Source organism: Nerophis lumbriciformis, linkage group LG12 (assembly GCF_033978685.3).
Source record: "Nerophis lumbriciformis linkage group LG12, RoL_Nlum_v2.1, whole genome shotgun sequence".
NCBI lineage: Eukaryota > Metazoa > Chordata > Actinopteri > Syngnathiformes > Syngnathidae > Nerophis > Nerophis lumbriciformis.
This window is the reverse complement of record NC_084559.2, coordinates 17,165,351-17,182,273: the sequence shown is the minus strand read 5'-3', so window position 1 is coordinate 17,182,273 and position 16,923 is coordinate 17,165,351. Positions and strand designations below refer to the sequence as shown.

Here is a 16,923-nt window from a genome sequence, read left to right as displayed (position 1 = left end):
TTTTTGTGTTCAAATCTGTGATAATATAGGTTTCTCAATAGGAGGATATCATGAAAAAGAAGGTAATATTTGTTTGTACAAACATTTTTTTTTCAAATAATTAGAGATGTCCGATAATGGCTTTTTTGCCGATTATCCGATATTGTCCAACTCTTAATTACCGATTCCGATATCAACCAATACCGATAAATACAGGCGTGGAATTAACACATTATTATGCCTAATTTTGTTGTGATGCCCCGCTGGATGCATTAAACAATGTAACAAGGTTTTTCCAAAATAAATCAACTCAAATTATGGAAAAAAAAATGCCAACATGGCACTGCCATATTTATTATTGAAGTCACAAAGTGCATTATTTTTTTTTTAATATGCCTCAAAACAGCAGCTTAGAATTTGGGACATGCTCTACCTGAGAGAGCATGAGGAGGTTGAGGTGGGCGGGGTTGAGGTTGGGTAGGAGGTATATTGTAGCGTCCCGGGAGAGTTAGTGTCGCAAGGGGTTTTGGGTATTTGTTCTGTTGTGTTTATGTTGTGTTACGGTGCGGATGTTCTCCCGAAATGTGTTTGTCATTCTTGTTTGGTGTGGGTTCACAGTGTGGCACATATTTGTAACAGTGTTAAAGTTGTTTATACCGCCACCCTCAGTGTGACCTGTATGGCTGTTGACCAAGTATGCCTTGCATTCACTTGTGTGTGTGTGAAAAGCCGTAGATATAATGTGATTGGGCCGGCACGCAAAGGCAGTGCCTTTAAGGTTTATGGGGCGGCATGGCGTAGTCTGGGTAGAGCAACCGTGCCAGAAACCTGAAGGTTGCAGGTTCGCTCCCCGCCTCTTACCATCCAAAAATCGCTGCCGTTGTGTCCTTGGGCGGGACACTTCACCCTTTGCCCCCGGTGCCACTCACACCGGTGAATTGAATGATGAATGATAGGTGGTGGTCGGAGGGGCCGTTGGCGCAAAATTGCAGCCACGCTTCCGTCAGTCTACCCCAGGGCAGCTGTGGCTATGAAAGTAGCTTACCACCACCAGGTCTGTATGAATGATGGGTTCTACATGTAAAGCGACTTTGGGTACTTAGAAAAGCGCTATATAAATCCCAGGTATTATTATTATTATTATTATTTATTGGCGCTCTGTACTTCTCCCTACGTCCGTGTACACAGCGGGGTTTTAAAAAGTCATACATTTTACTTTTTGAAACCGATACCGATAATTTCCGATATTACATTCTAAAGCATTTATCGGCCGATAATACCTGTAGTCCGATATTATCGGACATCTCTAATATTTTTAGGACTATAAGGCGCACTTGAAATTCTTTCATTTCTCAAAAATGGACCGTGCGCCTAATAACCCGATGCGCCTTATATACAGTCGCGATCAAAAGTTTACATACACTTGTAAAGAACATGATGTCATGGCCGTCTTGAGTTTCCAATCATTTCAGCTTAGGGTTGAATTGTATATTGTAGCGTCCTGGAAGAGTTAGTGCTGCAAGGGGTTCTGGGTATTTGTTCTGTTGTGTTTATGTTGTGTTACGGTGCGGATGTCCTCCCGAAATGTGTCTGTCATTCTTGTTTGGTGTGGGTTCACAGTGTGGCGCGTATTTGTAACAGTGTTAAAGTTGTAAAGTATACGGCCACCCTCAGTGTGACCTGTATGGCTGTTGACCAAGTATGCTTTGCATTCACTTGTATGTGTGAAAAGCCATAGATATTACGTGACTGGGCCGGCACGCGAAGGCAGTGCCTTTAAGGCACGCCCCCAATATTGTTGTCTGGGTGGAAATCGGGAGAAATTCGGGAGAATGGTTGCCCCGGGAGATTTTCGGCAGGGGCACTGATATTCGTGAGTCTCCCGTGAAAATCGTGAGGGTTGGCAAGTATGACTGGGAGACGCAACTGCTCTGTACTTCTCCCTACGTCCGTGTACACAGCGGCGTTTTAAAAAGTCATACATTTTACTTTTTGAAACCGATACCGATAATTTCCGATATTACATTTTAAAGCATTTATCGGCCGATAATATCGGACTGCCGATATTATCGGACATCTCTACAAATAATTCTTAATGCCATATTTCGTTTTTTAATAAAACTGAAAACCATCCATGGTTTTTATTTGTATGTGCCTATCACTCTACAGGAAAACGGTGAGTTGTTGCACATGTATGATCGATCACCTTCTCTTTTGTCTGAAAGTCCAGTTTGGAGAAGTTTTAGAAGTTGGATAAATAATCCTTCATCTTGGCAGTCAAATTCATTCAGAGTATAAAAATGAAGGCACCACTGTATTTCACTTCACTTGTTGCTGATACAATTGACGTTGGTGCGGCTGTTTGTGTATTTCAATAAAAAAAATAATAAAAAAAACGGTAGCGTTGCAATTTTCTGTAGACCTTTGCGGTGAGCCACACTGCAAAAAGTCAGTGTTCAAAAACAAGAAAAAAATATATAAAAATGAGGGGTATTTTATTTGAACTAAGCAAAATTATCTGCCAATAGAACAAGAACATTCGGCTTGTCAAGACTTTCCAAAACAAGTAAAATTAGCTAACCTCAATGAACCCAAAAATAACTTAAAATAAGTATATTCTCACTAATAACAAGTGCACTTTTCTTGGTAGAAAAAAAAAAGAGACCTTTTTGCTCAATATGTTGAAAAATGTTCTTAAATGAAGTAAATGCTAGTGCCATTATCTTGACATAATGATATGCGCTCGGCATTACATTTCTTGAAACCAGCAAACTTATACTAAAAACTAATTTATTGTTCTTAATGGAAAGGCAACTAGGCAACCGCTTGTTACTCTCGGGATCTCCTAGCCGCTCAGGCAAATCATATGGTCTAAAAATGCATTTTTCCATGGATAACATGACATCATCGCGCCAAGTGCGTGCTCTTTCAGTCAATTAGTGCGCATATATACAGCCTGGCCCCCGGCCACATTTTTTTTTAATTGTAATTTTGAAGAATTTATCTGAATGTGCATGAACTATTTCTGTTCAAAATAGTTTGAAATGTTAAAAATGTTTTTTTCATGCTTGAAATAAGAAATTATTACTTTAAAAAAGTAGTTTTATACTTGTGAGTGTTGATGACACAGGTTTGCATAAGTTGATATTCTAGTTTCAAGCATGTTTTACTCAATATAGGTCATCAAATCTCAGCAACAAGCTGTAATATTTTACTGAGATCATTTAGGACCAAAACCCTTAAAACAAGTAAAACACTCTACCATAGAATCTGCTTAGTGAGAAGAATTATCTTATCAGACAGAAAATAAGCAAATATCACCCTTTTTTGAGATATTTCATCTTACTTAGAGTTCAGTTTTTGCAGTGTAGAGTACTGCACGCCTGCCATGTGACATTTCTCTGTACTTGATCGTCCAAATATAGATAATAATGTCACACTTGCATGAAAAACATTGCAGAGGTAGTAGAAAGTCAATGATTTTTTCTGCTAACATCTTGGCATAGAAACAGAAACAGCCTTTGACGTAGGCTTGTAGCTGTGCGCGTTTATTTTAGATACACACCCTGGGTGTAGCAATGTGGGCGTTCCCTGTCCAATCTGGCCTTGCGCATTTTAAATACTTTTGCCCTTACACGCTTCTAAAGCTGCAATAACCCTGGCAGGTGAAACACTATATTGCAAAAATAAGTGTTGGATGTAAAGCCCTGTACCAACATTGCCTTCTATAATAGTCCAGCTCTCATACCCCTATGAGTTACCTGGCTGTTGGCAGGAACACGATCCATGTCTTTTGTCTGAGACTCAACAACACATGCCATTCTTTGCTTCTTTTAGATTCAACAAAGTTGATTCTCAGTTCGTCATATTGTTGCTGTGACTCAAGAGGCCATTTTACGATAAAATCATGTGTGGATTAGCTGCGCTGTTTCAGTCAGCAAGAATAAAAACGGAAATCTGGAAGTAATTGACTAACTTTCTGTGAAGAAGATTTATTGCATGTGTCAGGGCCAAGTATGTAGGGAAAGGTTCCGGACAGAGTCAGTGTAAAGATAAGGGTAGTCCGTTTATATACCATACACTGCAAAAAGTCAGTGTTCAAAAACAAAACAAAAATGAGGGGTATTTTATTTGAACTAAGCAAAATTATCTGCCAATAGAACAAGAAAATTTGGTTTGTCAAGACTTTCCAAAACAAGTAAAATTAGCAGTGAGGTGCGGTGAGGTTGATGGCTGGTGAGGCACTGACTTCATCACAGTCAGATTTACAAACATATGAACCCTAAAGAGTATCTTATTCACCATTTGATTGGCAGCAGTTAACGGGTTATGTTTAAAAGCTCATACCAGCATTCTTCCCTGCTTGGCACTCAGCATCAAGGGTTGGAATTGGGGGTTAAATCACCAAAAATTATTCCCGGGCGCGGCGCAACTGCTGCCCACTGCTCCCCTCACCTCCCAGGGGGTGATCAAGGGATGGGTCAAATGCAGAGGACAAATTTCACCACACCTAGTGTGTGTGTGTGTGTGTGAGACAATCATTGGTACTTTAGCTTAACTTTAACTTTACACATACAAACTGTAGCACACAAAAAAGCACATTTAATAAAAAAAACGTTATTATGGTCTTACCTTTACTTATAAGTGCGGGAACAGTGGTGTTCGTGTTGGAGGAGTTGGGAATGAATGAAATATGAAATCCGTGCTGCAGTCTGCAGGTGTACCTAATGTTGTGTCCCTGCAGTCGTTCACGGCTCCTCCGGCGCGAGCATTGTTGTTTTTGCACTTTTTGGCTTCTTGTTAAGTGACTTTTTTTGGGTGGATTCGGTCTTGCACGTGGAGGGTTTGGGTGTGGGCTTTAATTGGTGTGGTGCTCCCGTCGGGGGGTGCACTCTGCGGCGGGGGTGCATTAACCGGCACCAGGAGGCGGGATTACGCGAGCCTCACACAGTGCGTCTTCGCAGCCGTTTTATGATTGCTCAGCACAAGAAATACGTTACACACATACAGTTGTTGACAAAATACACTGTACATTATATACCTCAGCTAACTAAACTATGGAAATGTATAATATAATTCATATAGCAATACGGTCTCACTGCACAGCAGGCCACACAGTTAGCCGAGTCCGCAATCCATGGTGAGGCACAACTGAGTGACGTGCCTCAACTGGCTGCTGTTCACCGCACCGTCTCTTCTCAGTATTTGAAAGGCAAATGTGAAAATTCAGCGATTTTGAATAAAAATAATCTAAAACTGGTGAAGTTAAATGGAAAATAACTTTATAGTATAATCACTGGATATATATAACAATTTAATAAATTTTTTTTCTTTTTACATTTTTTTTCTTTCCATGATGTCACTGGAGGCAGGTGAGGCCCCGCCTCACCTGCCTCCAGTGACCGCACGTCACTGAAAATTAGCTAACCTCAATCAACCCAAAAATACTTTAAAATAAGTATATTCTTACTAATAACAACTGTACTACTATATGAGTACGTATTTTCTATTGTTTCATTGAAAATAAAACAGCAAAGTCCATTTGGCTGTCATCTGTTTTAATTATGAGACACAATTGTGTCAAAGTCATGATTTTTTTTTTTCATGCTTGAAATAAGAAATTATTACTTTAAAAAAACAGTTTTATACTTGTGAGTGTTGATGACACAGCTTTGCAACAGTTGATATTCTAGTTTCAAGCATGTTTTACTCAATATAGGTCATCAAATCTCAGCAACAAGCTGTAATATCTTACTGAGATCATTTAGGACCAAAACCCTTAAAACAAGTAAAACACTCTAACACAGGGGTGTCAAATTCAAATACAGAGTGGGCCAAAATGTAAAACTGAACAAAGCCGCGGGCCAAGGTTGAACAAATTAACTTTTTAATAGGGACCCAAACAAGTTTTGCATTGAATATTAAACAAGCAAGGCTTATATAACTTTATAGTGACATGCAAAATCGAGTTTTAAATAATAATAATAATAATAAAAAAATATCAATGGCATATCAAATAAAATGTAAATAAAAATTGAATGCCTCTTTTCTATTTGCAGCCTTCTGAGGTAAATATCAAAACAAACTTTTTCCACAGGCTAATAATACATTTGAAAATAAAATAACAATAATGAATGAATCAGACATTCAAGCCTTGAAGTAGCAAGAGAAAGTGCATGAATAAAACATTAACTATTGCTCAGTTTGCTACACGGATTCGCTTTAACACTGAATATGGAACAAGCAACGCTTATATAACTTAATAGTGCAAACTCAACTTTCATCAAACAAACGAAAAAACATCAATGGTATATTAAATAAAATTTAAATAAAAAATTGAATGCCTCTTTTCTATTTGCAGCCTTCTTAGGTAAATATCAACATTAACTTGGTGGGCGGGGTTTGGTGGTTGTATATTGTAGCGTCCCGGTAGAGTTAGTGCTGCAAGGGGTTCTGTTGTGTTTATATTGTGTTGCGGTGCGGATGTTCTCCCGAAATGTGTTCGTCATTCTTGTTTGGTGTGGGTTCACAGTGTGGCACATATTTGTAACAGTGTTAAAGTTGTTTATACGGCCACCCTCAGTGTGACCTGTATGGCTGTTGACCAAGTATGGGTTGCATTCAGTTGTGTGTGTGAAAAGCCGCATATTATATGTGACTGTGCCGGCACGCTGTTTGTATGGAGGAAAAACGGACGTGACGACAGTTTGTAGAGGACGTTGAAGGCAGTGCCTTTAAGGCACGCCCCCAATAATGTTGTCCCCTCCAGCTCCATGCGGACCTGAGTGACATGTTGACAGCCTGTTCATACGTCCGCTTTCCCACAATATGAACAGCTACTGATCGAGGGCGAGTTCTTGGTTTCTTATGTGGGTTTATTGTTAGGCAGTTTCATTAACGTCCTCCCAGCGCGGTAACAACACACAACAACAGCAGTCAAGTTTTCGTCTACCGTAAAGCAGTTCGTCTGCCGTAAACAGCAATGTTGTGACACTTTTAAACAGGACAATACTGCCATCTACTGTACATGCATATGTGACCCACCCATAATGTGTCACATTTTTGTGTTGATTTATTTATTTTATTTTGTGGTTTGAATTCGTTTTTTTGAGCTGTCATTACACATTTATCAGTATTCACATTGGTCAGTAAGGGGCAGTAGGGCGTTTCTTCCCAATTGAATGCTATCACCTGCAGACCGGAAGTGTCTTGTCATTCTGATGAGAGGACCAGTCAGTGAACAATTGAAACGTCCTGTGTGCTTTTTCCTCCTGTATAACAGGTTAGTTTTGGTGAATCAACTCACTGAATAATATCCATGTGATCTTTATAAGTTTAAGTACACATTCTGATGGTGGAGCCTAACTCTAAAGTGTTTGTGAGTTGTAGTTTGTATTTGTGAATGAATCCAGTGCACAGCTGCAGTAATCAATACAAAAAGGCGACATGAGTGCGCAATGTTTATATAGGAACTTCTGATCCTAATTCAGACTCCCAAATTAGAGCTCCCGTTTTCTTATTGATTTTATAATGTATATTTGTATAATGTGTGTGTTCTGAAATAGTGACAGAGAATAGAACAAGGATGGACAATTCAACCCTTAACTCAACAATGAGTAGATGAGTGTTATGTGTGTATATGTGTAAATAAATGAACACTGAAATTCAAGTATTTATTTTATTTATTTATATATATATATAGCTAGAATTCACTGAAAGTCAAGTATTTATTATATATATACATCTTAACCACGCCCCCCACCACCCACCTCCCGAAATCGGAGGTCTCAAGGTTGGCAAGTATGCCTCGAGGGCCAAATGAAATTACACGGCGGGCCACATTTGGCCCGCGGGCCAGAGTTTGACACCCATGCCCTAACATAAAATCTGCTTAGTGAGAAGAATTATTTTATCAGACAGAAAATAAGCAAATATCACCCTTATTTGAGATATTCTATCTTACTTAGATTTCAGTTTTTGCAGTGTAGGCTGAAGTTGTTGCTAAATTCTGCAGCTAACAGCAAATTAGCAGGACTCTGGAGCAGGCCTTTTAGAGTTTATTTGCCAACTATTTCAAGTATACACACACTGCACTGTGGCATTTACAGCTATGGCGTTACATATACAGTACTCACACACTATCTACGCAGTCTGTTTGTCTTGGGTAACACATTTTAATTAGAAACATGTTTCCCATGTGTTTTAGCGACAACACACAGAGTGTCTGGCAAACAGGTTTTTAGCGAGTATATCTCCTCTGTAAACAGTTCATTGAAATGTAATGTATCTACTTTCTTTCTCAGACACTGTAAAGAAGCTGCAGGACCAGAAACACGATATGGAGCGAGAGATAAAGATCCTTCATCGCAGACTCAGGGTAAATTATTATTATTTATTATTATTAGCCTTTATTTAACCAGGTAAAATCCCATTGAGATCAAAGATCTCTTTTCCAAGGGAGACCTGGCCAAGAGGGCAGCCGCAAGGTTACATTAAAAACAGTAAACAAATACATAAAACATCACATTTACAACATTAAAACTTGCTCACATGACACATGTGCATACAGACAAGGTAGACTGCAATCCTTTCACAGAAGCTTTAAACTCATTCAACGTAACTAGGGTTTGAAGTTTAATATTCGATTGTAGGTTATTCCAAGCCTTCGGTGCTGAAAACCTAAATGCTTTCTTGCCCAGTTCAGTTCTTACTTTGGGGACGACAAATTGCAGAACATTCATTGAACGAAGATTGTGACTTCCTTGTTTCTTTGTTAAAAGACAAGACAGATAAGATGGAGTGATACCCAGAATGGTTTTGTAGATGAAAACATACCAATGATTGAGGCGTCGAGCACATAAAGATGTCCAGTTAACCATTGAGTATAACACACAATGGTGAGTAAGGGGAGCGCAGTTGGTGATGAATCTCAGTGCCCCGTGGTACACACTATCCAGCTTGTGGAGACAACCAGCAGTAGCATTCATGTACAACACATCTCCATAGTCAATAACATGTAAAAAGGTTGTTTCCACCAATTCGTGTTTCACAGTAAAAGCGGGGGGGCGGTACCTCTGGATTGGCAGACCGGGGTGGTGGTTCCTCTCTTTAAGAAGGGGAACCGGAGGGTGTGTTCTAACTATCGTGGGATCACACTCCTCAGCCTTCCCGGTAAGGTCTATTCAGGTGTACTGGAGAGGAGGCTACGCCGGATAGTCGAACCTCGGATTCAGGAGGAACAGTGTGGTTTTCGTCCTGGTCGTGGAACTGTGGACCAGCTAGATACTCTCGGCAGGGTCCTTGAGGGTGCATGGGAGTTTGCCCAACCAGTCTACATGTGTTTTGTGGACTTGGAGAAGGCATTCGACCGTGTTCCTCGGGAAGTCCTGTGGGGAGTGCTCAGAGAGTATGGGGTAACGGACTGTCTGATTGTGGCAGTCCGCTCCCTGTATGATCAGTGCCAGAGCTTGGTCCGCATTGCCGGCAGTAAGTCGGACACGTTTCCAGTGAGGGTTGGACTCCGCCAAGGCTGCCCTTTGTCACCGATTCTGTTCATAACTTTTATGGACAGAATTTCTAGGCGCAGTCAAGGCGTTGAGGGGATCTGGTTTGGTGGCTGCAGGATTAGGTCTCTGCTTTTTGCAGATGATGTGGTCCTGATGGCTTCATTTGGCCAGGATCTTCAGCTCTCACTGGATCGGCTCGCAGCCGAGTGTGAAGCGACTGGGATGAGAATCAGCACCTCCAAGTCCGAGTCCATGGTTCTTGCCCGGAAAAGGGTGGAGTACCATATCCGGGTTGGGGAGGAGATCTTGCCCCAAGTGGAGGAGTTCAAGTACCTCGGAGTCTTGTTCACGAGTGAGGGAAGAGTGGATCGTGAGATCGACAGGCGGATCGGTGCGGCGTCTTCAGTAATGCGGACGCTGTATCGATCCGTTGTGGTGAAGAAGGAGCTGAGCCGGAAGGCAAAGCTCTCAATTTACCGGTCGATCTACGTTCCCATCCTCACCTATGGTCATGAGCTTTGGGTTATGACCGAAAGGACAAGATCACAGGTACAAGCGGCCGAAATGAGTCAAAAATGAGTTAAATCGTGAATAATCACAAAGACTTATAACATTACCATATTACCATGAATTGATTAACGTGGACCCCGACTTAAACAAGTTGAAAAACTTATTGGGATATTACCATTTAGTGGTCAATTGTACGGAATATGTACTGTACTGTGTAATCTACTAATAAAAGTTTCAATCAATCAATCAATCAAACATTAATCATGTATATTTGCATACGAATCACGCAATTTATTTTGAGCGCATTTGCTCCTTTACCTTTAACTGCAAATGGTTACCTGAAAGGTTGTTATATGGTCAGGGATGAGGAGACTCAAATGTTGTGCTCGCTGGCAAATTCCGCTTCAAAATACACCCAGACAGGAGTTCAGATAAAGCTTTACCAGGTTTTGAGCAAATAAATGACGCACATTCAAGTAAAAAATGTTTGTGGATGACATTCTGACAATAAAGTTGCACTTGTGTCAAAATATCGGGGTCTGTTTTAGGTAAGTTTAAATTATGTGAGCAAGTAATTTACTGTGATTCATCACGATTAATCCAAATTCAAAAGTGTGATTAATCTGATTTGGAGAATGACTCATTTGACAACACCAATTTTGAATCTTGATTAGATCCTCACTGTCAATCAATCAATCAATCAATGTTTATTTATATAGCCCTAAATCACAAATGTCTCAAAGGGCTGCACAAGCCACAACGACATCCTCTGCTCAGATCCCACATCAGGGCAAGGAAAAACTCACAACCCAGTGGGATGTCAATGTGGGTCTAGCATAATATTGTGAAAGTCCAGTCCATAGTGGATCTAACATAATAGTGAGAGTCCAGTCCATAGTGGATCTAACATAATAGTGAGAGTCCAGTCCATAGTGGATTTAACATAATAGTGAGAGTCCAGTCCATAGTGGATCTAACATAATAGTGACAGTCCAGTCCATAGTGGATCTAACATAATAGTGAGAGTCCAGTCCATAGTGGATCAAACATAATAGTGAGAGTCCAGTCCATAGTGGATCAAACATAATAGTGAGAGTCCAGTCCATAGTGGATCAAACATAATAGTGAGAGTCCAGTACATAGTGGATCTAATATAATAGTGAGAGTCCAGTCCATAGTGGATCAAACATAATAGTGAGAGTCCAGTCCATAGTGGATCTAACATAATAGTGAGAGTCCAGTCCATAGTGGATCTAACATAATAGTGAGAGTCCAGTCCATAGTGGATCTAGCATAATAGTGTCAGAGTCCAGTCCATAGTGGATCTAACATAATAGTGAGAGTCCAGTCCATAGTGGATCTAACATAATAGTGAGAGTCCAGTCCATAGTGGATCTAACATAATAGTGAGAGTCCAGTCCATAGTGGATCTAACATAATAGTGAGAGTCCAGTCCATAGTGGATCCAACATAATAGTGAGAGTCCAGTCCATAGTGGATCTAACATAATAGTGCGAGTCCAGTCCATAGTGGATCAAACATAATAGTGAGAGTCCAGTCCATAGTGGATCTAACATAATAGTGAGAGTCCAGTCCATAATGGATCTAACATAATAGTGAGAGTCCAGTCCATAGTGGATCTAACATAATAGTGAGAGTCCAGTCCATAGTGGATCAAACATAATAGTGAGAGTCCAGTCCATAGTGGATCTAACATAATAGTGAGAGTCCAGTCCATAGTGGATCTAACATAATAGTGAGAGTCCAGTCCATAGTGGATCAAACATAATAGTGAGAGTCCAGTCCATAGTGGATCAAACATAATAGTGAGAGTCCAGTCCATAGTGGATCTAACATAATAGTGAGAGTCCAGTCCATAGTGGATCTAACATAATAGTGTGAGAGTCCAGTCCATAGTGGATCTAACATAATAGTGAGAGTCCAGTCCATCGTGGATCAAACATAATAGTGAGAGTCCAGTCCATAATGGATCAAACATAATAGTGAGAGTCCAGTCCATAGTGGATCTAACATAATAGTGAGAGTCCAGTCCATAGTGGATCTAACATAATAGTGCGAGTCCAGTCCATAGTGGATCTAACATAATAGTGAGAGTCCAGTCCATAGTGGATCTAACATAATAGTGAGAGTCCAGTCCATAGTGGATCTAACATAATAGTGAGAGTCCAGTCCATTGTGGATCTAGCATAATATTGTGAGAGTCCAGTCCATAGTGGATCAAACATAATAGTGAGAGTCCAGTCCATAGTGGATCTAACATAATAGTGAGAGTCCAGTCCATAGTGGATCTAACATAATAGTGTGATAGTCCAGTCCATAGTGGATCTAACATAATAGTGAGAGTCCAGTCCATAGTGGATCTAACATAAAAGTGAGAGTCCAGTCCATAGTGGATCTAACATAATAGTGAGAGTCCAGTCCATAGTGGATCAAACATAATAGCGAGAGTCCAGTCCATAGTGGATCTAACATAATAGCGAGAGTCCAGTCCATAGTGGATCTAACATAATAGTGAGAGTCCAGTCCATAGTGGAGCTAACATAATAGTGAGAGTCCAGTCCATAGTGGCTCTAACATAATAGTGAGAGTCCAGTCCATAGTGGATCTAACATAATAGTGAGAGTCCAGTCCATAGTGGATCTAACATAATAGTGAGAGTCCAGTCCATAGTGGATCTAACATAATAGTGAGAGTCCAGTCCATAGTGGATCTAACATAATAGTGAGAGTCCAGTCCATAGTGGATCTAACATAATAGTGAGAGTCCAGTCCATAGTGGATCAAACATAATAGTGAGAGTCCAGTCCATAGTGGATCAAACATAATAGTGAGAGTCCAGTCCATAGTGGATCTAACATAATAGTGAGAGTCCAGTCCATAGTGGATCCAACATAATAGTGAGAGTCCAGTCCATAGTGGAGCTAACATAATAGTGAGAGTCCAGTCCATAGTGGCTCTAACATAATAGTGAGAGTCCAGTCCATAGTGGATCTAACATAATAGTGAGAGTCCAGTCCATAGTGGATCTAACATAATAGTGAGAGTCCAGTCCATAGTGGATCTAACATAATAGTGAGAGTCCAGTCCATAGTGGATCTAACATAATAGTGAGAGTCCAGTCCATAGTGGATCTAACATAATAGTGAGAGTCCAGTCCATAGTGGATCTAACATAATAGTGAGAGTCCAGTCCATAGTGGATCAAACATAATAGTGAGAGTCCAGTCCATAGTGGATCAAACATAATAGTGAGAGTCCAGTCCATAGTGGATCTAACATAATAGTGAGAGTCCAGTCCATAGTGGATCTAACATATTAGTGAGAGTCCAGTCCATAGTGGATCTAACCTAATAGTGAGAGTCCAGTCCATAGTGGATCTAACCTAATAGTGAGAGTCCAGTCCATAGTGGATCTAACATAATAGTAAGAGTCCAGTCCATAGTGGATCTAACATAATAGGGAGAGTCCAGTCCATAGTGGATCTAACATAATAGTGAGAGTCCATTCCATAGTGGATCAAACATAATAGTGAGAGTCCAGTCCATAGTGGATCTAACATTATAGTGAGAGTCCAGTCCATAGTGGATCAAACATAATAGTGAGAGTCCAGTCCATAGCGGGGCCAGCAGGAGACCATCCCGAGCGGAGACAGGTCAGCAGTGCAGAGACGTCCCCAACCGATGCACAGGCGAGCGGTCCACCCCAGGTCCCGAGTCTGTACATCCAGCACTTCATCCATGGCTACCAAACCTGTGCCCCCCCCCTCCACAAGGGAGAGGGGGGCATAGGAGAAAAGTAAAGAAACGGCAGATCAACTGGTCTAAAAGGGGGGTCTATTTAAAGGCTAGAGTATACAAATGAGTTTTAAGATGGGACTTAAATGCTTCTACTGAGGTAGCATCTCTAACTGTTACCGGGAGGGCATTCCATAGTACTGGAGCCCCAATAGAAAACGCTTTATAGCCCGCAGACTTGACGTTAGCTGTAATTAACATACTCTATATTCGATAATATTTTTTTTTTAATAAATGTTTTTATTCAATTTGACAGGTATTACAATATACAATAGAACAGAAGTCACATTTTCCCCTTTTTTTCCCACCCACTTCCAAGAACAGCAACCCAACACATACCCCATACACACATAACCCCCCCCAGGTCCTACATACAGTAAGTTAAAGGTACAGTCACAAATGGAAAATAATTAGTACATCACTTTCTTCTCAACATAGGCAGATAGTAAATATACACCCAGAATAAATATAAATAAAAAACAAAAAGGAAGCTGGTTTATGAAAGGTGAACTTTTCTTGTGTCCTGTAGCGTCTTTAATTTAGCTATGTAGTCAACCACACAGCCCCAAACAGAATAAAACTTCCCAGCTGCCCCCCTAAGATTGAACTTTATTTTCTCCAGATCTAAATACATCATAAGGTCTTTAAGCCATAAGGAGGCTTTGGGGCAGACTGGTGACTTCCACTCCAGCAAAATTCCCCTACGTGCTAATAAGGATGCAAAGGCGATATCCTTAAATTTTCTCCTTATTTGGGGATCTGATACCGTCCCAAAAATAGCCATTTCTGCACATGGTGTCAGATTTAAATCCAATGCCTTAGCAAGGTGTTTGAAAATAGTTGTCCAATAATCCAGCAAATGGGGACAAGACCAATATATATTCGATAATATTTATTTCAGGTCAGCAATGTACCTGTTGCTGTTAATTATTTTCATTATTTTAAATGCTTTCAAATATGTTTTTTACCCCTACATATCAAAAATGACCACAAATGTTTCACTCCCCCATGCACAGTCGTAAAAAAACAGGAAATAATTTAATTTACTCTTATTTGATGCTACATTTGCTGCTCGTTGTGCCGCCAGGGACAAATAAAGATTTTTCAATGTGAATCAATCAATCAATCAATGTTGACTTATATAGCCCTAAATCACGAGTGTCTCAAAGGGCTGCACAAGCCACAACGACATCCTCGGCTCACATCCCACATCAGGGCAAGAAAAAACTCAACCCAATGGGATGACAATGAGAAACCTTTGTAATTTAAAACTTTGGAATATGAGAAATGGGTCTGGAATTACTCTTAGAGTAATAAACATGATCATATCTAACGCTTCGCTTCAAATGCTTTTGAAGACATGCTACCATCAATGACTTGTAAGATTTTGCATGATTGCCATGTTTTCAACCACCATTGTTACGAGAAATTGCAGTTTCTGTGCTAATGGCTACTTGCGACGCCTCATTAGATCTCGCGCCTAATGCGGTTGCTTAATGTAAACACGCTTTTTCCGCACAGGAGGAGTCGATGGAGTGGCGTCAGTTCCAGGCAGACCTGCAAACGGCTGTGGTCATTGCTAATGATATCAAGTCCGAAGCGCAGGAGGAGATTGGAGACCTTCGGCGCCGGCTGCAGGAAGCCCAGGAGAAGAACGAAAAGCTGAGCAAAGAGCTGGATGAGGTCAAGAGCCGCAAGTAAGCCACGAAACTCATGTTTTATAAAGTCCAGTTCAATCTTTTTGTAAAAGCTAAATTGTAAAAGACAAACTTATTGAATTGTATGAGTAAGCTAGTGTTGCAACAGATCTCTGCTATTCAGAGGGATTACATTCCCAGACGCTTCATGAATGGCGGAAAATACGCAAATAATGGACACTTATCTTTGTCTCTGAGGGTGGAGGCGAGGCCACTATCATATACTACCTTTACACTGCAGGCCAGCGTCGATCATATCTGATTTTTTTTCAGTTTACAAGTAGAGATGTCCGATAATGGCTTTTTTGCCGATATCCGATATTGTCCAACTCTTAATTACCGATTCCGATATCAACCGATACCGATATACCCTGTATACAGTCGTGCAATTAACACATTATTATACCTAATTTTGTTGCGATGCCCCGCTGGATGCATTAAACAATGTAACAAGGTTTTCCAACATAAATCAACTCAAGTTATGGAAAAAAAATGCCAACATGGCACTGCCATATTTATTATTGAAGTCACAAAGTGCATTATTTTTTTTAACATGCCTCAAAACAGCAGCTTGGGATTTGGGACATGCTCTCCCTGAGAGAGCATGAGGAGGTTGAGGTGGGCGGGGTTGGGGGGGGGGGGGGGGGGGGGGGGTTGAGGTGAGGGGAAGCGGGTGGTGTATATTGTAGCGTCCCGGAAGAGTTAGTGCTCCAAGGGGTTCTGGGTATTTGTTCTGTTGTGTTACGGTGCAGATGTTCTCCCGAAATGTGTTTATCATTCTTGTTTGTTGTGGGTTCACAGTGTGGCACATATTTGTAACAGTGTTAAAGTTGTTTGTACGGCCACCCTTAGTGGGACCTGTATGGCTGTTGACCAAGTATGCACACTTATGTGTGTGTAAAAGCCGCATATATTATGTGACTTGGCCGGCACGCTGTTTGTATGGAGGAAATGCAGACGTGACGACAAGTTGTAGAGGACGCTAAAGGCAGTGCCTTTAAGGCACGCCCCCAATAATGTTGTCCGGGTGGAAATCGGGAGAAATTCGGGAGAATGGTTGCCCCGGGAGATTTTCGGCAGGGTCACTAAAATTCGTGAGTCTCCCGGGAAAATCGGGAGGTTGAAACCGATACCGATAATTTCCGATATTACATTTTAAAGCATTTATCGGCCGATATTATCGGCCGATAAATATCTCTAATAATTACTGAAGGCCTACTGAAGGTCACGTTGTAATGAGAAACTGGAAATACGTAATGTATCATATGTAACTGTGTGCATGTTTGAAATAAACTTTGACCTTAAACCATACCATAGCTCAGGGACACTATAGCTGCTGGTAGAAGTCCCGGAAGAGTTAGTGCTGCAAGGGGTTCTGGGTATTTGTTCTGTTGTGTTACGGTGCGGATGTTCTCCCG

At 40.8% G+C, this 16,923-nt stretch overlaps 1 protein-coding gene across 1 annotated transcript in view; it reads left to right on the top strand.

Moving 5' to 3' along the window:
• The window catches only part of LOC133623047 (cytospin-A), a 68,870-nt gene that overhangs the window by 27,329 nt on the left and 24,618 nt on the right, over window positions 1-16,923 (top strand). The window contains exons 6-7 of the mRNA XM_061985967.1: window positions 8,283-8,356; window positions 15,330-15,505. Of these exons, the coding sequence (XP_061841951.1) occupies window positions 8,283-8,356; window positions 15,330-15,505 (250 nt within the window). The remainder of the gene's footprint in view (window positions 1-8,282; window positions 8,357-15,329; window positions 15,506-16,923) is intronic.